At 38.5% G+C, this 23615-nt stretch overlaps 1 protein-coding gene across 1 annotated transcript; it reads left to right on the top strand.

The window, feature by feature from the left end:
- The first annotated feature begins 155 nt into the window (after positions 1-155).
- On the top strand, positions 156-23485 carry LOC139744104 (AP-5 complex subunit zeta-1-like). The gene is made up of 18 exons (XM_071654561.1): positions 156-211; positions 2289-2426; positions 4040-4244; positions 5334-5478; positions 6399-6505; positions 6942-7311; positions 7799-7836; positions 8742-8892; positions 9461-9648; positions 10438-10521; positions 11641-11846; positions 12953-13039; positions 13871-13993; positions 16344-16476; positions 19250-19327; positions 20701-20811; positions 21453-21607; positions 23020-23485. The coding sequence occupies exons 1-18, from the start codon at positions 156-158 to the stop codon at positions 23144-23146; spliced, it is 2502 nt and encodes an 833-aa protein (XP_071510662.1). The 3' UTR covers positions 23147-23485.
- The last annotated feature ends 130 nt before the right edge of the window (positions 23486-23615 follow it).

Below are 23615 nucleotides of genomic sequence, written 5' to 3'. Positions count from 1 at the left end.
CTAAAAAATGATAAAATACTTATATACAATGAAAAGAAGAAATATGGCATTAAAATAATTGTTTTGATTAAAAAAATTATTTAAAAATTCTATATTTACTTAAATTTATAATACCGTCCATAATTTTAAAAGTAATATGAAAAGCTTAAAAGAAAATGGCAGCGCCCATGCAGAGAGTAGAGAGAGTCCAGTCACTGCTCTTAAGAGAACGGTGAGACATTAATTTCTAATATCTGTGTATGTTATATGTGTGATCACTTAATTAAGTAATTTTAACAATCGATTAGCTATCATTATTGGCGATATATTGGTAATAAGATTGCAAACAATTGATTTTTCAAAGGCGAATTGCTTTTGTAGTCCCACTAACTTCCTTCCATGTTATTGTTCAATTCTCACGTTCTTGTACATAAACGTACGCATAGCTAGACTAGAACCCTACATAATAAGATATTTATATGGTTGTCGTGTCGTACGGATGAACTGAATTATCTTATGAATCCAACAGATGCCCGGTCCTACTTGTACTCTAAAGAACAACTGAAATTGTTATTTATGCTTCTGTTCTCAATGTAGATCTAGACCTAAACTTAAGTTAAGTAGACTAGTTCTAAGATCTAATGACACGTTAGAGTAAAACCCCCAATTTTTCGGCCGGCCTCCAAAATCCGGACAGGGACTACATAGGACTTGTCACTTATCACACGCCAGCAAATTCTACCATCACAACACACGCATATCACATCGTTTCACATACTGGCACACTCATTCACTACAGGAAAGTGCCTGAGTCACCTAAAAAAAATCTATCTAAAATCCCAAATTTTGCCGTCAAAAACACAGAATTGGCGCAACTTTTCCAAAGCACACGCGAATTGGGTCCCGTGTAAAGAATCAGGGTCACCGAAAAGCGCTAAAAATTGAAAAATTACACCGTTCTGTCACGAGATTGTTTGCTTATCGCAAGCTCAGAGTTTGATGGTATCCTCAAAAACACAAAAGAAAAACAAAATCTACGTACGTGCTGATGCAGTGAATAGATGTACAGGGGCTGAATGCAATTAAGTGCCGAGTCACCAAAATTCAGACACGAACGGGTGCCGCAATGTCCCCTATGCAACCTTGCGCAAACAAGGTATGGCGCGCACTCATTTTTCAGCGGCCTTGTGTGCGTATCTACATTGAACGCGCACAGCGCGTGTCCGAATTTTGAAGAGGCTATCCGAATTTTGGGGAATTGACAAGGTTATGATATTTAGGAATTTTGTGAAATTTTATGATGTATTTTACAAAATCAATATTTGGAAAAAGTAGGTTGATGTATTTAACATATATTGTTATAAATTATATAATTTTGTAGAGTATTATTTGAGTTGAGAAAATATTGCAGAAAATCTGAAGTGTCCGAAAATTGGTGCTTTTTACATTAAATATAAATCATAGAATAGCCTTTGCCCTTTCTATTAAACTTTAGTCAGACGGAAAAATCTGTCTCCGTCTGTCCAGAGGAGTCAATGACGTTTTGAATTTTTACTTTATCGGCTCTCATAGCTCTCCTCCGTGCCCGTGGAGGGGATTCCGTGGAGCCAGACGCAGTTTCCCCGTAACATATCCCCGATGACCAGATACAGACCAATCTTTCGGTCAACGTCTCTCAAATTCTAGACCTAGATTAAACTTAATTAGAAATGCTTATAAACTGACTTTATTGATCATGACTGCAGCTGTAATTAAATGGCCAGTGCAGTGTCAGTGGTGGATCCAGAGGGGGGCTCACTGGGCGCGCACCCCCTCTTTATTTTTTTGTTAAAACAAAAGTGAAAAGTAAAAATGGGGGGGGGGGGGGTGTGGGCGCCCCCTTTACGGAATTCCGCCCCTGAGTGTCTAGCTAGTCGAACACTACTCCCACTAACAAAAGTAACACTGTGTACAAGTTCTACCCAAGAGAAGTGTCAGACCTAGCATTGCTTCTGGCATGTCTGGGTCTATTCTAGAGTAGACTCGTATTTCTACTTCAAGATCATGAGATTGGCCATCATTGAGATGACTAGAAGTAGAACTAAACTTAGATAGTCTAGTAAAATTTAGTAAATTTAGTGCATTACAATAGACCTATTTTTGCTTACTAGGTACAAGTATGTGTATTTCTATTTTACTTTAATGTACATGTACCTGCAGTCATTCTCAGTTTGTGGTTGCTAATATTCACTGAAGGTTTTAATTAAATTTTATGTCCAGTACAATTCACAAAATAGTTATGCTCTGTTGTCACTCTTTCCTTTTTTCAGAGGTTTGACAAAGAGGGAGCTAGATAGCATTTACTCTGAAGCTCACCGTGCCTTACTGCCAGGTACCCCAGCTGCCCAATGCATCCAGAGCTTGAGAAGACTTCTCCTGACAATATCATGCACAAAACATCACAGAGAGTACGTAAAGTCCTATGTCTTCATGCTTGTAAAAAAATAAACATTTTTACAGGTGCATCTGAAACTGTTTGCACTGTATGTAGATAATTGAAGGGTGACATCATAGACATTCATTGCCGTGAAAACTGGTTCAAGACAATTTTGTGTGGCCTGAATATCTGTGAGCACCTTGGTTGCTAACCATACTCAAACAAAAGACTGTAACATCGTCACTTCACTGCTCTATAATACACCATTATTTGCTTTGCATTTATACTAGAAAAGGCATAAGGGCAATTCCATGAAAATGAAAGTTTTCTTAAACATAAATCTGCAATGATTTGAATAATGTATGAGCTACAGGGACAAATTTAGTAATAGTATCAAATTGTAGAACTCGTCAAGTTCTTTTATTTGAGTGGTAGGCATATTTTGATACAATTGAAGTGCAATTAATCATTCTTTTCTTTAAAAAAAAACACATTTGGGGGCAATATTTTTTATATTTTTGTAAAAACATAATCTTTGACTCACATTGTTCCATATTCATCAATACTTCAGAATTTATTTCAAAAGAAAACACCAGTAATAGCCTTGTCTTAGATAGATACTGGTACTGTGTTTGAATAGGAATATCAGGACTGTAAAAAGTGGACAAGGTTGTAATGTCTCTCATGCTAAAATTGTAATGTCTGTAATGCTACACTTGTGAACCTGTAGACTAAATGCTGAATCTGTTGTACACAATTATCAATCTACAACTTGAACAGGACCTAATCACTCATTTCAGAAAAAAATAACTTGTTCTTCATGCTCAATTTCATAAGTTTTTCAACACATCCAAATGCAAGTGAATGATTATGTCCCAAAAAATATGATGTCCATAATGGCAAGCATTTTTGGGGCTATATCTACCAAATGATTTATAGTGGCTAACCAAAACTCAGACTGTTAACACTTCAGGCTGAACGCTTTATAACAATACCATGAATGGGTTCAGAATGATCATGTTGAGTTGTTAAATAAGCCCACAAATTCACAAAAATATTCTTTGAATGTAATGTCCGTAATGCTGGAATTGTCTGTAATCCAGATTTGTGTGTTATCACTATGACTATCGGTACATCGTATCATATAGTGCAGATAATGTTGATGTTGATATTGAAATAATGGTCAAGTTTTACTTGTGCATTGTTAATGAGGTTGCTGTAAATTGAATGTAAGCTGTTTTTAAAATCTGTCTATTATGAAATAAACTGACACAATGTTATTGTACATATTTTTTTTTTTTTTGGGGGGGGGGGGGAACAAATTCTCTCTTTACTCAGTGCAAGTGCTCTGCAAACTCATCTTTATACTACAATGTACAATAGTATTGCTACTGTGATATCAAACAAGAAATATAGAAATAAGATCAAGCACTGGATAGTGTTAACTTCATTCATATGAAAGAAGCTTGTATGATGTTTCCACTTACCACATTAGATTGCTAAAAACATTTATTTTATGCCTATGGTATATTGAGCAATATAAATTGTTGAATGAGGATGAAACTCCAAATGAAATGAAAGTGTTTGATTGATTGTCATTCTTTGTTTGCTTGTTTTCATTTTCCATCTGATTTCTTGCTCCAGATTGCCCAAGAATCTCCTGCGTGCCTTGTGCATCGTTGTTCTTGGCACCAACACGAGCCTTTCCCAGCTGGAGCCTGTGAGTCTGCTGTGCAGTGCAGCTCTGCAGGAGTATGGCCCCAGCCCCCAGCTGGATGTTGAGCTGGGGGCAGGGCAGGCCAGTGACCTCCGACACGTACCATATCTACTTCCTGTCATCCTGGCCCAGGTGAGATGTCCCAGACTAGCAAACAAAAAAGAAAAATGAAAACATCAATTTGCGTATTCTTGGATGTGCTTATCTGCGGACAGTGAGTAGAGAAAATTTGGGTTCAGTTGATTTATTGCTGTTTTGTGTGTTGCAACAATTGGCATTGTGATTCTGTTGGTTCTGTGCCATGGTAAATGATAACATCCTACTGTACAAATGTAAGAAATGTTTATAAAAGTGTGATAGATCCAATATATGAAAAAGAATATGCAAATGGCAACAGAATACCCAAAATGTGAATGATTAAAAAACAGAGACAAAGCAACAAAAAAAAAGTTGAACCATAGATTCAAAGACCATTACCTTAAACATATTTGAGACTGTGGGAGATTTGATCTCATAGCAAAATAGATGTAATGTGATTTGTGTGTTCTCAATCCTATCTATCTATAAACTATTTTAATTTCAATTCTAATAATGATTCATTGGGACAAGAAAAATAATGATATCTGCACCAAGTAAATGTGAAGAAAGAAAACAGCTTTGAATGTGCCTTTAAAAGATGACCTCTCTGGTTTTGTTTACTGGTCAGTTTATTACCCATGAGAAGAAAGAAACTGTCACATATAGAAAAGATAAAACATAAATGCTCTGAAGACAGCCTCATTTTTTTCTTATCCAAATTTGCAATATGTCTGCTGTTGGAAGTGATTCAATTAGTGTTTAAAGCAATCTGTCTGCAGTGATGAAGTTATGCATGAGTCTCAAGGCCATTTTACAATTACTGACCACTGCAAACTATTGGATGGAACACTGTTCTACTAGGACAATGTGAAAACCATTTTGTCTTCATGTCCGTCAGTTAAGAATGATTGAGAATAAAAATAGCTGTGGCTAATCTCAAACATGACAGTAAAAGTAAGAAGAGATTAATTTGTATGTAGCAGATTTTGAATTTTACTCAAGTAAATTTAATAATGTGATGCAGAAATACATGAACTGAAAGACAAAGACAAAATATTTCAAAGTCAGTCTACGGGACTTTGCTGTAATGAGAGTATAGCTTAAATTCTTTTATTGTTAATGCTCTTATCCATCTTCTACCAGGGGAGGAACTACAGCAAGCTAGACAGGCTCGTCTCTCAGATGGTCAAGTGGGTGTCTACTGTGGGATTTGATGTGGAAATACAGAGCAGGGCTCTGGCTGGTCTGGTCACCATAGCAACCCATCAAAGAGATCTTCTGTCAAGTGGTAAGCAAAGTTTGAAAGTCTTGTGTTCATGCTTTGCTTTATAACATGGTTACGTTAGGCAAATGATTGAATGCAAGATGGTATCCCTTCTTTGTACAGCTTAACACATTTCAGAAGAATGTTTATATGTGAGAAAGAGGGAGAGAGAGTGAGAGTCAGCGCCAGTTGAGACTGGACATGGAGTGGCTGACTGAGGCATAACTGTCATGGTAACTTTTGGATGCGGAAACTTCAAACTTGGGCACATTGTGCTGCATCTCACTTCCAGAGCACTGTAAATGCTGATGCCCATTTATACAGAAGTTAGAGTGCTTCAGGAATGTTCTGGAACCTACCAATAAGAGGGACATTCAAACTTTAGAGTGCTTCAGAGCCACATTGTCTGTTTAGACAGAATTTAGAATGCTTCGGGAGTGCTCTTGGAAGGCTCTACATGCTCTGTTTAAATTAGCCTATAATCTAGGCAGAGGATGGAGCTATTCTCTGTGCTGGGTAAATGTATGAGGTGGCGAGATTATTGCCTTTGCTAAGTAGTATGTCTGATGCGGCGAGACTACCAACAGTGGAAGCATCCACCATCTATATCCACTCGTCTTGCTTCAGTCGATAATAAGAAAACAATGACTAGAAGTGAATATAGGCTGGGGATGCTTCGCACGCATCTACTGTTCGTAATCTTGCTGCATCAGACGTATTGGTCACTCAGCAAAGACAATAGTCTTGCCGCATCGGATGTTTAGCGCAACAGTATAAGACTATAGCTGCATCCTCTGCCTAGATTATAGGCTATGTATAAATGGGATATGAATGTCTCTGTTACTGCATACAATACTCTGGTATGTAGACATATATATTGCTTTGTTTAGTTTTCTATGAAATATATATACCACCGCATCTTGCTTCTTTCTCTTTTTCATTAGAGCAAGTCTATGTGGTAGGATCCCAGCTGAGTGACTGGTTGTCCAATGCCAGTACTCTCCAAGCTCCCAGTCCCTACAGCAAGCAGAGGTCGAGCAGACAAGATAGTGTAAGCCTACCTCCTAACTGCCATTTTTCTCTCTGAAGTTGTTGCATGATATCTCATTGTTTGGTTGGCAGTGTCTCTGTGTGAGGCACCCTTCTTATTCATCATGCCCAGTCATTTATTCCATAAGTATTCTCATTTGAAGCTAGCAGTTATCACTGCCAATGTATGTGGAAAAGTGTACTGCACACTGTGTCACATTTTTTTTTTTTTGGTGGTCTTTTAAGTTGTTTACTTTCCTAAGTGCTTTACATCTCCAATATATTTCTTTGTTTATATTTCTCCAATAAAAGGGAAGGTTTGTGGAATCTGACAGTGTTATCACAAGAAATACAAAATAAAAACCATAGGTTTTGCAGGCTTTTGATTTCAGCAATATATGATACCATGTAGCCAATCCTATTGACTGTGAGATGTTGAATTTTGCTTTGTTTGTTAGGTGACAGAGATTGACGGCAAAGACTGCCAGGACTTCTTCACGCTCCTCAGCCTCGCCCCTTACTACGGCCCCGACCAGCGACTCAACATACACACATTCTCCTGCCTCCGATCCTGGCTCCTCGCCACAACTTCCACCGGCACCGGTCAGATGGGCGGGGCAGCTCTGCAGGGACCTGGGCGGAGTCTGGAAGTGGGTGGGCGGGGCCTGCCCAATCTAGGAGAGAGGAGAAGAGTCAGCGAGGGAGGTGCGGCCTCAACCTCGCCAGAAGGAGGAGGAAGAGGAGGGAAGTTTGCCAACAAAGCCAGGAGGGCACTGATTGAGAAAGCATGTGAATACTGCCTCAGGGTCATTGACCTTTGCCACAGAAGTGAGTAAACCCGCTTTTTTTAGTAATTCAAGTCCTTTGGTCTCTTATTCAACTAGTAGTCTATTAGAACAACTGACATTTTATTCCAGTGTTCCAGCTAAGCTCACTCAACATAGAATGTGTGACTCAAGGTATTTGCAGAAAACCAAATGCATTATGCAACTGAAGACAAATTTGCACCTATTTTACTAAGGAGTGGGCAGTTAAGGTAAGAACCGGATAGACGCTTTTCGCAAAAGAAAGGTCATATGTTACCCAATTATGACTTTTATGTGATGAAACATTGCCTAGCAGACAATGCTAATTTTCAAAGCCTCCATCACAATTGAGGCTTTGTTAATTTTGTATGTTGTGAGCTGCTGTTTCTCTGTAATCATATTGGCCTTCCTTAGACTGATCATCAATATGTACAGCCTTGAATTGTATTATTTGAAAGATTAATCAAATTGTTAATACTATTTTATTTGTTACAACTTTTCATGCACAGAACCTGTCAAGAGCCAAGATCAAAGCCTGATTCAAGCAGTGAGTGTTGGAAGTGTGGAAGAGATCTGTTCTCCTATACTTGAGTTGGTTTTGATATTAACTTATTTTCTATTGGTCACTGTATATCTGCTCTTATGGCTTTGTTTGGTTTTGTTGTTTTTTTTCACTCAGTTTGCATTCACATCTTTTAATGTAGAAGATGTATTTATCTCTCTCACATAGATTTGCTGTAAACTTTGATTTTATTTTTGTCAATCAAAATAAGAAACTGACTTCTCCGAACTGCATTAGGGGTCCTCTATTTCTCCTTGCCTGAAATAGAGCTGCCTAGGGATATAGCATATAAAATGCAACAGCAAGTTAGTATAATCAAGCAGTTCAAGATCAACATCCACTAGATATATCCACTAGATTGTACTGTTTGGCAAGGCAAAATGTTCAAAATGTCAAGATGGTATGTCATGCGTATGCCATACAGGTTCATAGAAATGTTGATATCATGTGAAATATTATGTCTTATTCATTATAGGAGATATCAGTCTTGGTCATATGAAACTAGTGTTCAATTCGTTGCCAGTTTATCAGCTGGTTGTAGAATCATTATGATCTTCCCAAAGATATGTTGTTTTAATTCAGCAACCGATGATAGATTTCAAAACATGTTAGAGAAGATACTTCACATCACTGTTATGATGTGTGTATGATATTACTCAATATCTTTTCATGCTTTGTTTTTAACCCAAGAAGTAATAATTTTGCTAAGCAAACACCAAACAAACGCACAAACTGTTTCCAAAGTAGTACCATAGTATTAAATAGTTCTTGCCCTTATCGTATGTTACGAAGCATACAATGTAGTTTTGTCATGCATGACTTACGTATAACATACATTCTGTGTAGCAGTATTGTAGAAGCACACAGTTTTATCTCATGTTGTCCTACAGTGCCTGGTGGAGGCCATAGAAACCCTGATAGTCATCTGTCGGCTGGATACCTCCCTTGTCTCCAAACTCTACCCAGCCATCAAGCAGGCCCAAGCCAACCTCAAGTGGCCCAGGGTGCAGCTAGTCATCCTCCAGTTCTTCCTTGATTACAGTACGTCAGTTCGTGCGAAGCTAACAGCGGGCATTTTGTGAATTCATGTCTATACACTCACAATTTAATTCAGTCATGTTTTTTCAATACTTACACTTTAACCCGTTGAAGACTAGTCCAAAGTCCTCGACTTAACATAACTTGCATGTTTCTGTGATATTGATGTGAGTAAAAAAAGACATGGTGAGGGAACACGCAAGATATGCTCTGTCTCTGGAAGCGTGCATTCCAGTGTCATTTGTTAATCATATCAGTACTTTAGCGATGATTGGCAGAGGAGGTTACAACCAGAATCTTAGTTTGGAAGGTTTTTTGGTGGGCATATCCAAGTAATCTGTGGAAAAGTAGAAGAAAAATTATATTTAAAAATGTGGATTGTTTCTAGATATTCATTTCACAGCAAAAGTTATGTGGAGGGTATCATGAATCAACACAAATTAACATGCATTTATTTGTCATAAAACCTTTAACCTGTGCTTTAAACATGTCAAGGCTTTCCATTCATGCAGTGTAAGCTTTGGACAGTCCTTACCACTCCATTCCATGTCCTGTTTCCACTTATTTTCAGATGAAGCCCTGCACGTTGCCCTGAATCCCAAGGAAACGACTTCTGCCGACCTCTTTGAAGAGGTCATAACAAAGCGCATGTATGACGACACTGTGACCTTTGACATTGTGACCTTTCTTCTCAAGAACCTGACAAAACTCTGCCTGGAGACAGACCTTCTGGAAAGGTTCTTTCCAAGCATTCTCAGGGTGAGTTTCAGGTCAAAAATTAAAAGCAGACACAGTGGTTGGCAAGTTGTTGTTTTTTTATATATACATCAGAACAAAGTGATAAGTGCATGAGTGAAAAATGACTTTCAGCCTTCCTTGCATAGATGATTTTATTACTAATAGGATGTTTCCTGAAATGCTGAATTTGAGGCAAATGAGGGCACACTCTGGCTGACAAATTGTAGTCAGAAAAGGAAATGAAGCAAATGACACAGGGGTCGATTTGATGATGCATTTCCATGGAACTTGTATTTCAGCATTGTTTTCACAAATGGTTAATTTCAGAAAAAAAAATATCAAATTGGAAATCAGGCAGTCAGTACAATGGAGTTTAGGTCAAAGGTTAGATTGTCAATAAAGAGCAAGCAGTTTATCTTTTTTTTTTCTTTCTTTGTTACTGTTGGAGTAGAATGGCTGTGCACCTGTATATAGACTATGGCCTTCCTCTCCTTGATGTTTCAAAGAGGCTTTCTTTTCATATTCCACCACTGTATATTTTGCAATCAGAATCAAGGCAATTCCCCTTGCAAGTAGAACATATTTACATAGAATAAGTGGAATTATGAATAATAAGCCTCTTTTGAACATACTCTCATTTGTGTGTATTTAGCAAGTTTTGGAACATTTCATATGGTTCTTCATGCTGCTTTCAATGTAAAAGTATTAGGATTAATGCATAAGGAAATGTGAGCAGATTCATATTAAATTCTTTGCAATCACAGATGCTTTTGTGGACTTTATTTTTTACGATATTTTTTCATGATTTAGATCCTGGCGTGGAATCCTCGCACATTCCTGTCTGACTTTGTGGAGATCTTGCCAGCCTTGATATCATCGACAAGTGCCAAAGAGGTACATATTGTATGAAAGAAGCGGAGTAGATTCTAGATCATGTTTAACACATAATATGACTGCAGCTGTGAATTGAGGTTAACCCATTGGCCCGAATTCACGAAGGTGGTACAAATGAAACCATGGTTTAAACCATGGACAAAAACCATGGAGCGCCAAGTGTCGCATGGAATATTTCGTTACGAAATCAGTCATTTCGTTGATGAAATGATTATTTTGTAACGAAATGACAACATTTTGTAACTAAATTAAAATTTCGTCCACTAAATGATAATTTTGTTAACGAAACGGTCATTTTGTCGACGAAATGACCAATTTTGTAACGAAATATTCCGTGCGACACTTGGCGCTCCATGGTTTTTGTCCATGGTTTAAACCATGATTTCATTTGTACCACCTTCGTGAATTCGGGCCATTGAGGACAAGTCCCGAGTATACTCGGGTCTGTCTGTCCTCAATGGGTTAAGGGATCCATGCAGTGATGACGCTCAATGGACTAAATGAAACTGTTTTTTGTTTTTTATGTGATTGCATTTTCTTGAACCAATACTAAGTTTGCCAGCCCCAAACTGAAAGCTGTACACCAAGTAATGTGACATTACATTAGTAAGTCCCAAAACACCACGTGAGCAAGTGCGTTTAAATATATAGACTTCACGCATGTTGTGGTTTTGTTGTAGCCTTGAAGTTTGTTGGTTCCACACACAGTTTCTCCTAGCCTGGGAAAGAAGATTACCAGCTAGTATTTTACATGTACATGTGTTTGGATTCATATTCACATCAAATTTCTTTCCCAGTATGATTTTTTTTTAAACAAAAAAATTGCATCAAATCATTGTGAAAATACAAAATATGTAAGCTTATATTTGAAAGTGGCCAAAGAAAATGAGTAAGCGCATGTTTACGTGTAGTTCATGTTCAGTGGCAGATCCAGGGGGGAGCACCCCGGGTGTGCCCCCCCCCCCCTTTATTTTTTGCCAAATAAAAGAAATAAAAAGAAAAAAAATGGGGAGGTGGGTGCGCCTTCCTTTAATTTTGTAAAGGCGCCCCCTCTTTATGGAACTCCTGGATCCGCCCCTAATGTTCAGTGGCATCTGTATGCACTATAATTCTGTTCAGATGCTGCACACCTTGCTGGACCTGCCCTGCACCACAGCAGCCCTGATCCTGTGCCACCGGGAGAGGCAACTCCGGCTGAACCCTTTCCTAGGGGAGCGCCAGCCGTCATGGCTATCCTCCATCAGTATCCTAAGGGAGCAGGCACACCAACCCTGGTTCAACTTTGTGCTGAGGTCCAGGTCAGGGGCCGGAGATACGGTGACAAAGTGAGTCGTGGCATGTGACATAACTGCAACAATCTGTCCGTCTGTTTATCTATCTAGCTAGCTAGCTACCTATCTATCTATCTATCTATCTATCTATCTATCTATCTATCTATCTATCCATCCATCTATCCATCCATCCATCCATCCATCTGTCTATCTATCCATCTATCTACCTATCTATCCATCTATCTATCGATCTATCTATCTTCCTTTCTTTCTGTCTGTCTGTCTGTCTATCTGTCTATCCATCCATCCATCCATTCATCCGTCCATCCATTTATCTATCTATCTATCTATCTATCTATCCATCTTTCTCCCTACTTACCTATCTATCTATCTATCTATCCATCCATCCATCTATCTATTTACCTATCTATCTTTCTTTCTTCATTTCTTTCTGTCTGTCTGTCTGTCTGTCCCTCTCTCTCCTTCCTGGCTGGCCATTTTCTTCTCTCTTTTTTCTTCAAGCACCTAGTCTCTTTTCATTTCAATATAATGCATAAAGAGAACACAAAGACACATATATTTTATGTGTCTTTTCTCATTTACTTTTCATAGTTAGACTTGTAACAAAACATTAAAAATACATGTACATGTTTTTATATAATAATTGTGGTTGTTGTTGTAGAGGGGCTAAATGGTGCTGGTCACATGTAAAGAACAAGTCTTGCAGACTTGAAGTCCTAGGGTGTGCTATTATATTCTGGGGCTGTTTGCCCTCAGAAGAGTTCCCCACTATGAACATAATTTGCATGAAGAATATTTGCATCTTTGCATGTTCACATTAACTATGAGAACCATAGAGGTAAATGGAATGGAGGAGGCCAGCTAAAATGTAAGAACCTAACTCACAAAAACTACACAGAATGTTGAACAAAAGAGTCAGATGTAGGGAATCAAGGAATGGACACATACCGAATAGGAAAGGAATGAAAGTGATGAAAGGAATAAAGGAGAGATCAATGAAAATGGGTAACAACCTAAAGACCTATACAAACTGATCTAAATACCAAATTAAAGCTGGAGGGAAGTTTAGATCAAAAGAACACTCTAATGTCAACTTAGCTGTCTTACATTGTTTATTTCAAATGCTTCCATCATTGCAGGTTGGAATTCTTCTATAAGTTGATAGGTGGACTATCTACCCATCCCCGAGTGGTCATTTGCTCACAAGCTGTCCCCTCACTCATCAGGTATGTAGCTCTGTTGATCACTTTCATGGTCAGTGTCCTTTTGTGATAAATTTGTAGATATTCAATCAAGAGAAAATTGGGGAAAGTTCCCCCCCCCAAAAAAAAAAAAATAAAAAATAAAAAATAATAATAATAATAAAAAATGAAATGAAATGAAAAAATGAATGAATGAATGAAAAAATGAATGAAATGACATGACATGACATGACATGACATGACATGACATGACATGACATGACATGACATGACATGACATGACGTGACGTGACGTGACGTGACGTGACGTGACGTGACGTGACGTGACGTGACGTGACGTGACGTGACGTGACATGACATGACATGACATGACATGACATGACATGACATGACATGACATGACATGACATGACATGAAATAAGTGAACTGTATTTATTTAATGGCAATGCAGTCTAGGCAAAGGGATAGAGGTTTCCCAAAGAGTAAATTGTTTTCTGTTTCAGCAGGGAAAGGAAAATTAGAGCAAGAAAGAATGTTCTGTAATCCTTGTTCTGCAATCTTAAAAAAGGAGGGGAAGACAAAGGGGATAACAATTCACAACAGACATGTCAGTATAGAGGGAAGTGGTCACCAATATTGCAGAGTGTGGCACTTAATGAGGACTTTTCATATAAAAGGAACAGTAAAAGATTGCTGCTTGAGTTTTGATTGAATTTTATGTAAACTGCTGTCCATGTGAGTCTATGTCAGTATTCTCCATGTATAGTATTGTGTGTGTGTGTGTGTGTTTACATACTGGTAGATTTGTATGCGATCAATGCAATATCTCGCCCCTATGTTAACCTTTATTTCAGGCTGTACTTCAAGACTGTGCTCCAACACGCAGATTATGACCTCGTGTCACAGCTTGTTCCCATCATCCTGGAACGATCAGCCATCATATACCCGATAGCTTCATTCTCCAAGGAGGTTAGAGAGTAAGTCGTGCGTATGATATTTATATTACGTTATCATTAGATACGTTTTGTTAAAATATGTTAAAATATAGCCCATACTCGATAGGATCAAATCAGATCAGATCATTGCAGCGGTCTGTAACAAAATGTGAAATTGAAATGAATTGCATCAGATTGGCATGGATTGGATTACATTGAAATGAATTGTGTTGGACTGGCCTGGCTTTCATATTTGTTATGTATAGGCATGGCTCGACACTAACGTTTTTGTTTGGTGGCCCGATGGGGCCACCAAAATCCTAAATTTCAAATTTTTGGTGGCCCGAGAGAAAAATTTGGTGTCCCGAAGAAAAAACAATAAAAAACATTAAAAGTCCTTTTTTTTTAATGAGTCAAATATTTAAGATTTATGATAGTAAGAATAGAAGTTGGAAATAATTATCTCCTCATAAATAAACTTCAACAGGTTTGCAACATTCGCTGTCAGGCATTCATTCAGTCCTTTTCATCCATCCTTTGAACAAATTTAACTGCTAATTTCCGACGCAAAAAGTTACGAATTTATTGACATACTTTTCAAAAAATTTTGGTGGCCCGAGGCGGGCCACCAAATTTGCCCTTTTTGGAAATTTGGTGGCCCGACTTTCATTTTTGGTGGCCCCGGGCCACCGAGCCACCGTTAGTGTCGAGCCCTGGTATAGGCATTACATATGTGTATATCACCATTTTGCCTATAAATCTATGTGTAAAAGAATACTTAACAACTGCCTGCAAGGCTAATATACACTGTGACCTGCAGAAATCTTGTGTCTTGTTATTCTCATTGTGAATCAGAAAGACACTGCAAATTGGCCAATAAAAAGATGGGATTGCCATCTTTTAGAATGTGTCAGATAGATGCAGCCAAGCTATAGTCATAATAAGTCAATTAGAATGCATGCTTTGTTGCACTATTTGTTTGTTTCATTTTCCATCTAAGAAGATGGCTGGATAGCCCATATTCAGCTGCAATAGCTGGTCTTCCATTGGGTCCAGTTGTATGTAAGGCGGGACCACTTCACAGGGCTAAACACCCTGCTCTTTGAGATGAATAAATGAAGTGGGATCTTTTACGTGCATGAGTTTTGACTCTCTCACACACGGGACCTTCATTTTTTGTCCTATTTGAGGGATAGAGTGTTTTGCCTCTTACAAGAGGGGACGGTATGATTACACACAACATTGCTCAGTGGGACCTGGGTATCGAACTGGGGTCCTTAGAATCGTGAAGCAGACGCGCTACCGACTGAGCCAAACCTCCGCCCTACATTATTTATACTGGTCAAGTTTACATTTTTTATTGTTTTACTTTGTTTGTCTTCTGTTTTGTGATAACTTAATTCATGGCAACCTCAATCCCAAGTTGTAATAGTTAAGTATGGTTTGTAATTGGAATTATTTTGAATTGTCCAACATGTCAGGAAAGCTTTGTCCTGTTTCTCTCTTTCTATAACTGAAAGCCAAAGTGAACAAACGATCTAAAAATAAGTCTATCATATGCTTAGAGTAAGTGTGAGCTGTAATAGAACAGTTGCCACCTTTTTTTGACAGTGCTATTGATAGAAGCACAGTGTAGGGGCTGCTTTAATTTGTGTCATTGTTTAGCTGTTCTGCCCCATAGGATCACACAGGGTGGGTTTTGGGGCTTTTCACAGTCTATTGCTCTGTAACAATGCACTGTTCAAGGCATTGAAGACCTCTTTGTGTTGGACAAGAAAAGGTCAAGTATTGATTGATAGAGGGAGTTTTTGTTTACAACTATCTCAGCTTAAAGAGTCCTTTATGCTTTCCATCTTAGAAATACAATGTAGCATGAGAAATGGAATGGTGGTATCATGATATGCTTAAAAGTTTAACTGAATGTTGGAAAGGTTTTTAAGGTGAAAATTTCTTCTTTAAAGATTACAGCGACGGGAGTCTAATTTTACGTGCAGTATATTTGAGGAGCGAAGGTCAAATAGACCTTCCATTCAAACATGTGACATTCATGTTTGTGACCCACAGACATTGATACAGTATTACTATAATATCCATTTGTATTTTTGGAGCTGATAGGTCTATATACATTTTTTTTTAGATGGCCGACATCAACAACACCCCTACTCCAAATGCACTGTATATCACATGCAAGTTAAGAAATCACAAAACAGTTCTCCTTGACATAGATAATACATAATCACTCTATTACCGCCGTTCTTGATTGCAAATTTGACCACTTACAAAATTGCCTCATCAAGTCCCAATATTGCAAAGTATCATGCTTGCAAAACATTGTGCTGTATGCATTATACAGTTATGCATATGCTGGGGTGTTTTTTTTTTTTTTTGGTAGGGTTCTGAGTAGAGAGCTGTTGGAGATCTTCCGTCTCTATCCCAGCCTGGTGGTGGACCAGAAGACTGAACTGCTGGACTTTATAGGTGCTCTGGGACACATCACAGGCAAAGAGGATTTCTTTGCACATGTGGTATGATTTTTTTTTTTTTAAATTCACACTTCATTTCATTTCATCTGTCTTAAAGGTACTGTTTACCATTGGGAGCAGTGATTTGAAAAATGTTTGAGGTATTACATTTGATGCCTATGTGTAGGTCAGTTGTATCACAAAACATCCTGCCATATAAAAATCTTGCAATAAAGCTGAAATATAAGGAGATATCACTCTATTTCTCACTAAACCGTAACTGTAGAGGGTTTAGTCTAGAAACCATTTTATTATACTTATTGTTCACATTTTGTGTATTTAACAATATTTGACATTGATTATACTGAGCAACTTTTATGCACCGGTTGTTTCTATCCCTAACTCACTTTGGAACTATTTTGAGGCACTAAAGCTGGGTTTTTGCTTCATCTGCAAATGGTAAATAATGCCTTTAAAAGGGGATGTTTTTATGTGAGTAATCTTATTGTGCTCGGCCATAGACGATGAGTTCACCTGTTTCTAATACTGCGAAAGCAAGACATGAACTACTTGCAGGGGGACTTGAACCAGGGCCCTTATGATTGACAGTCCCATGTCTTACCACTAAACCACAACACCTCCATCATAATCAGCCACACTGTAGGAAAACTATTATGAGTCACGTGTTCTTGCAAAGCATTAGAGGAATCAATTCACCAAAGCAAATTTCCAATCATGAGCAGTCATAATGCACTCAGTAGCAGGCTCTTCATCCAACTGATTTGATATGTTAAGGAAAAAACATCTTGTACTATTCCAGATCTAGAGGAAGTTCTTTGAATTCACATCCACAGAGGTTACAGGTATAGAGAAATGTGACTAGTATATCCATTTGGCCCACACTTACAACTCATTAGTTTTCAGTCAGTCTGAATTTAGAATGCCAAGTGAGTTTTGAGTTACACTTTGTGATGATCACTGCTTAATACATTACTTTGATGAATTGCCTGAAATAATTTGAGAAGGGAGAGTGCATGATATGCTTACTACCACTGCTCTCCTCTCTTTGGATATCACAGTATTTTTATGCCTCCGCCACGAAGTGGTGCCGGAGGCATTATGTTTTCGGGTTGTCCGTCCGTCCGTCCTTCCGTCCGTCCGTCCGTCCGTCTTTCCGTCCGTCCGTAATGAATTTTGTGGACAAGGTAACTATCAAAACCTGTTGAGGTATCCTAATGAAACTTGGCATGTATGTGTATTAGGGGGTGAAGTTGTGCCTATCAACTTTTGGGTGCACGTGCTCAAGGTCAAAGGTCAAAAGGTCAAGGTCAAATACATAAAATTTCACTATTTCCACCATATCTATGCAATGCCTGAAGATATTTTCTTGAAACTTAGTGTATACATGTATTACCCAATTTAGATTCTCTGGTGAAAGTTTGGGTCATGAGGTCAAAGGTCAGAGGTCGAAAGGTCAAGTAAAAGTATTAAAACTTCTTTTTTTCTCTGTAAATTGGAAAATTGTTCAAGGTATCTTCATGGAACATAGTATATACATGTACTGACTGGCAATGATTATCTAGAGAATGTAGGGTTCAGGGGGTCAAAGGTCAGGGGTCAAAGGTCAAGTGCAACACTTCAAAATTTTACTATTTCCGTCATGTTCATGCAATGCCAGCAGGATTATTTTTTTTTAACACTTTGTGTATGCATGTGTAACCTAATAGAAATTCTCTGGAGAGTTTTTCTTTTTCTTTTTTGCCTCAAAGGTCAGAAGGTCAAAGATCAAGTGAAAGTGCTGAACTAACTTTTTCTTCCATATCTCGGAAGTGGCTCGATTTATCGTGAAACTTACTGCATATTTATGCATGTTCTACCTGAAAGTGATAATCTTATGAATTTTAGGGTCAAAGGCCAGATGAACATGGTAACAATTTACTATTCAGTACAGAAATTGCACTTTTTCTCCATACCGGTACCATGAAAATTACTCAATGCATAAATGTATGAATGGGTCAAAGTCAAGTTAAAGTCCTTAAATCCCCAAATACATGCTCTCCTATTCATCCAATTAAACCAAGGTCAAGGAAGGTGAACATTCAACACATTTGTGACAAACTTGTCATTTCAATATTTTGCCAGTTTTGTGAAAATGTAATCACACATTGTCCACATGTACTATCTACATTAGACCTACTAGGAGAATCATGCATTATGGCGGAGGCATACCAGTCGCCATAGCGACATTTCTAGTTTTTTTTGTAAGTCTGTGATTGGGTAGTCTACTGGCAGAAATGAATCTAAATTTTCTATCTGTCTTTGTCTCTGTCTCAACAAATACCTTTTTGTCTGTTTATCTGTCTATCTGTTTATCTATCTATTTATCTATCTATCTATCTATCTATCTGTTTATCTATCTATCCATCTATCTATCTATCTACTGTATCTATCTATCTATCTGTTTATCTATCTATCTATCTGTTTATCTATCTATCTATCTGTTTATCTATCTATCTATCTATCTATCTATCTATCTATCTATCTTTTTATCTATCTATCTGTTTATCTATCTATCTATCTATCTATCTATCTATCTTTTTATCTATCTATCTATCTGTTCGTCTATCTATCTATCTATCTATTTATCTATCTATCTGTTTATCTATCTGTCTTTCTGTCTATCTGTCTATATCTGTTGTCTCTCTATATATATATTTTTATAATACATGTGTATGTTTCTCTCTCTCTCTTTCTTTCTCTCTGCAATATCCATTGACCAATGTTAACAGAGTTTTGAATCAAATTCACTGTCATTACTTCCCTCATACACATGCAGGTGTGGATAATAGGCCAGTACACAGCATCCATGTACGACAGACGCTGCACTATGGAACTCATCATCATCTACTGTGAGGTGAGTGGAGCAACTTTGCTGGAAAAATACTACGAGGGAAAGAGCGGGTCTATCCTTCCATGATTTCGTTATGTTTCCTATGTCACAGAGATGCTCTTTTTCCCCACTTCTCAACCAGTGGGCTGCACGCTCTCGCAGGTGGGCTGCGATGTTCGCCAATAATGAAATAAACAAGATTTGCATTCAATCTTACAGGACCTCAAAAAATTTTGTAGGGGCCAAAGTTGGCCTCGGGTTGAAAAAGGTTGAGAAGAGCAGCTCAATAACACTGGATGCTCCATTACTGGTGATCTGCTACTTTCACAGATGAGGAGCATTTTTGTATCCAGGTAGATTTTAACATATCAAGTTATATTCAGTGGAGCAGCAACATAATCATCAGGCTTTTCTGGATTTTGGAAATACCATGGGAATAGAAAGAACACATTCACATATGTAATTGTTGGAAACATTGTCCCTACTGTAAAAGTGGATATTTTCGCGCGACTAATTTTTTTGCGCTTGGCCCGGTAAGAAGAGTTTTATGTGTATTAAATTCCGCGGAATCAAGACATCACGCACAGGAACATATGGCAGGCAAAAGTATTCGCGTGCTTTTATTTTTGCGCTAGTTTTTGGTTGCGCGAAATGCGCGAAAATTACAACACCGCGAAAATTTCCACTTTTACAGTATTCAAGATTCAACGGGATACACAATTATTTGATGTCACAAGGAGCATTTTTTGAAGAAATAGCTTTATATCAAGCCATGATGTGCTTTTGCTCCCCAGTGTAGTAAGGAATCCTTCTTTTTCTAACAGGGTCAATCCTGCCAGCCAATGAAATTGATTGACTGATTGTCCAACTTTTATAATCCATTGAGTACAGCAAAGCCGAAGTAATGGATATGTATCCTAATCTTGCCCTGCCTACCTCTCCCTTGAAAACAGAAGTAGCAGGTTCACATGGTATTTAGAATCACAGCAATATAATCTATGGCCCTTACCAATTTTAAACTCATCACTGTAACAACCATATTGTGTGTGTGTATATATATTATGTATGAAAATGCTGTTCTGACATGGATACTTTAATTGTACATGATATATGATAGACTTTTTCTGATGGATTTAGTATCTCATAATTCAGATGATTATTGATGGAGAATATGTCTCTATAATGGTGCATAGTATTTAAAAGCAGGCACCTGGCTCATCTTTTAAAGTTTGCTAACATTGGTCTGTAATCAACTTTATGGGGTTTGTTTGTTTGTTTGTTTGTTTGTTTCACTTAATTTCTCTTGTAGCTGCTGATCACATATATGAACCATGTTGTTGAAGATATTTTCTCTTGGAAATGTAGGTAATGTACTTGTATGATATCTTGATTCACAGTCACTGGAGACCCTGCTCTACGAGGTTTCGGTCTTGGTCCTAGCCTCGTCGGAAGGCACGCCCCCCTATTCGGTCAGACTAATGGCCATCATGATGACCACTCTTGCCAAGGTGAGTGGATGACCGATGGTCAGGCAAAGAAAGGATTTCTAATCATCATAGATTGTGATGCCAGTTTTTTCAGACCCTCCCCCTTCCTTCTATTCTAAGTTCTTGATGTATCTTAGACATCTTGATGCATTTTAGTATTCATTTCCATGGTGTAAGTGAGCACAGAGAATTAAAGCAAAAGGACAACTTTTGCAGTGTATTTTTAAGAAAAAAAAAATTATATGTTCACATTTGACATATCGTGTCAATACAAACTAAAGCAAAAGTTTTAGTGCAAGCTGATGCATGCAGAAATGTGAGGTATTTTAGTTATTTCACTTTGTATTTTTATGCTGATATAATTGTATTTGCCTTAACTTCTTGTTTCATCATGCTGTAGTTGAAACAGTATGAATAATGTTTTTGAAAGAAAGTAAGATAAATATGCATGTATTACCTAGTTGTCTTGCTTCTGTCCACTCTTATACTTTTGGTTTTGTTGTTGTTGTTGTCTTTAACATGGAAAGTCATGCCCAAAAATGATCATGGCATATAAGCTACAGAATGTGAAGCTGATGCTTTTCATATGTGTCTGTGAATGTATGACTCCCATATGAGTGAACACTGGAATTTCCCCCTCTCCTCCCTGGGCTTGGTTCCAGCTGGCCTCCCGGTGCCAGGACCTGATTCCAAGAGTCATTCTCTGCCTGACCAAGATCTCCCAGCAGCAGCAGGCCAAGGGCAAGTTTCCTGAGGACGACAAGGCGGTCCTCCTCGGCCGGGCCCGCGAGCTTGTCAACCTCCTCAAACTGCCTGAGTAAGGTCCTCCCCTTTCTCTTCTCCTCCTGCAATCTTTCCCCTCAACCTCCAGGCAGCCACACCCAACACCCAACACCACTACCAATGCTCCACTCCTCATCTTCCTACCTCTTCCACCATCCCCCTCTCACTCCATCCATCCCCTCCCCTTTCACTCCTTGTACACATATCTGTGCCTTTGCTCTACTGTAAAGGGTCATAAGGAACTGGGAGGACTAGGACGATTGACCTTGACACCCCCTCCCACCCCATCCCGCACCCTGAAAAAAAAATATATATACCGCTTCCCCTGCACTGTGTGATTATTTATCCAAAAGTGCACCATGTGTTACCAGGGGGGTGTTTCATAAAGCTGTTCATGAAGTTACGAACGACTTACGAGCGACTGGTGATCAGTTCTTGTGCTGAATAATGGAAATTCTGATAAGTATAGCACATCAGAACTGATCACCAGTCGCTTGTAAATTGTTCGTAACTTTATGAACAGCTTTATGAAACAGGTCCCAGGGCTGTGTTTATGAAAAAAAAAAAACAGTTTTGGAGAGGAAAATTTATGTAGGTATACCATACATTTTATGTGTGTATATGTATCACATGCATAACTTGTAAGTGTGTTCATGTATTATATTTATAATTTGTTATTATTGACCTCTTAAGAGGAGAAAATGAATATGTAACATTCTGTTTTGCCACTGACAATTGAAGAAATATAGAAGTGTGAAAGTGTACTGAAATTTAAATATATTTCTGAGTTAAAAACAGACACTTATGACTATGCTTAGAAGTGGGTAAAACTTTTCTCTTCCTTTTCAGTGTCTGTGAATGATTTCAGTCATCCAGGTAAAGAAGATCATGAACTATATCAGTAAATCTAGTCAACTGGACTTACTTGTATTTTGGAGTAGCGATGTTTCACCTCCTCTCCAGGACGCTTCATCAGGCCAACTGATCTTTGGCGGCAGTTGGTTGTTGACCAGTGACAGGGTCGGGGAATTTCAGAAAGCACCAAGAAATCTTTTGAGGTTATGTCTAGGTTGTGTTGCAGGCCCCCTCCTTGGTTCATTGGAACCGAGGAGGGTGCCTCAGACACAACCTAGCCGGAGCCTACAATCCGGCAGTTTGGAAGATTCCTCAGCGCTTTCTGAAATTTCCCAACCCTGTCACTGGTCAACAACCAATTACAATCAAAGATCAGTCGGACTGATGAAGCGTCCCGAAAAGGATGTGAAACGTCGCTACTCCAAAATACAAGTAAGTCCAGTTGACTAGATTTACTGATATAGATCATGATCTTCCTTTTTAATCCAAGTGTAATGAGATTGTACAGCAATCTTAGCATGGTCAAATCAATTTGCATCTCTTTCCTTTCGCAGTGATTCCCTTTCTTGATTTTTGCTTATCTCCCTACAGTGTGGCGTCAGCAATACTGAGTCCTCCACCGTCCATTGTAGACGGTAGGTGGCATTCTGACGTCAATACCTCAGTCCCACTCCTACTGAAGGCTGCTAGTCAACTCATCCAACCAGAGACTGCGTGAGGACCAGGAACTCTCGCTCATGGAACAGAATATGATCCCAGCTCCCTCGACAACGAGATGTTGGACTAGGACCAGTTGGCCATTCCAGAAGCGTAGCTCAATCTCAAGTCTTTTTATAGCGACAAATGAACAAGAGGCTATTGTCTCTTCAAAGAATAAAGGCCAATCCTAATCCCCTATTAGTACCCAGAACTGTGGTCTATTTTAAGAACATAGCCCTGTCCACATTCCCTTCAGGACTCAGAGTTGTTCATCAGGTCATTGCCCCATCCCTCTTCCTGTTGAATAATGTGCTAAGCCGTGCATTCAGCCAGAAACCTCACAAGGAACAGAAACGGTGTCCTCAGTTCCAAGAACACATCCTAATACTAATCCCAATTTTCCACAAGGCTTCCTGTCATCTCATGCAGCTAAAACGATCTTTGGAGAGGACCAAATAAAATCATCTGTACCAATGTTTGGTACCTCA

The sequence above is a fragment of the Diadema antillarum genome, unplaced genomic scaffold (assembly GCF_040938485.1).
Source record: "Diadema antillarum isolate AM-2024a unplaced genomic scaffold, OU_Dant_1.0 seq00001136_RagTag, whole genome shotgun sequence".
NCBI lineage: Eukaryota > Metazoa > Echinodermata > Echinoidea > Diadematoida > Diadematidae > Diadema > Diadema antillarum.
Note: the sequence above shows the minus strand (reverse complement) of the source record. Positions and strands in the feature narration are given on the sequence as shown.

Coding starts and splice junctions, on each gene's coding strand:
- LOC139744104 (XM_071654561.1), top strand. CDS start 156: ATGGCAGCGCCCATGCAGAGAGTAGAGAGAGTCCAGTCACTGCTCTTA. Junction 16,477..19,249: donor AGGATTTCTTTGCACATGTG/GTATGATTTTTT, acceptor ATACACATGCAG/GTGTGGATAATAGGCCAGTA. Junction 19,328..20,700: donor TCATCATCATCTACTGTGAG/GTGAGTGGAGCA, acceptor CTTGATTCACAG/TCACTGGAGACCCTGCTCTA.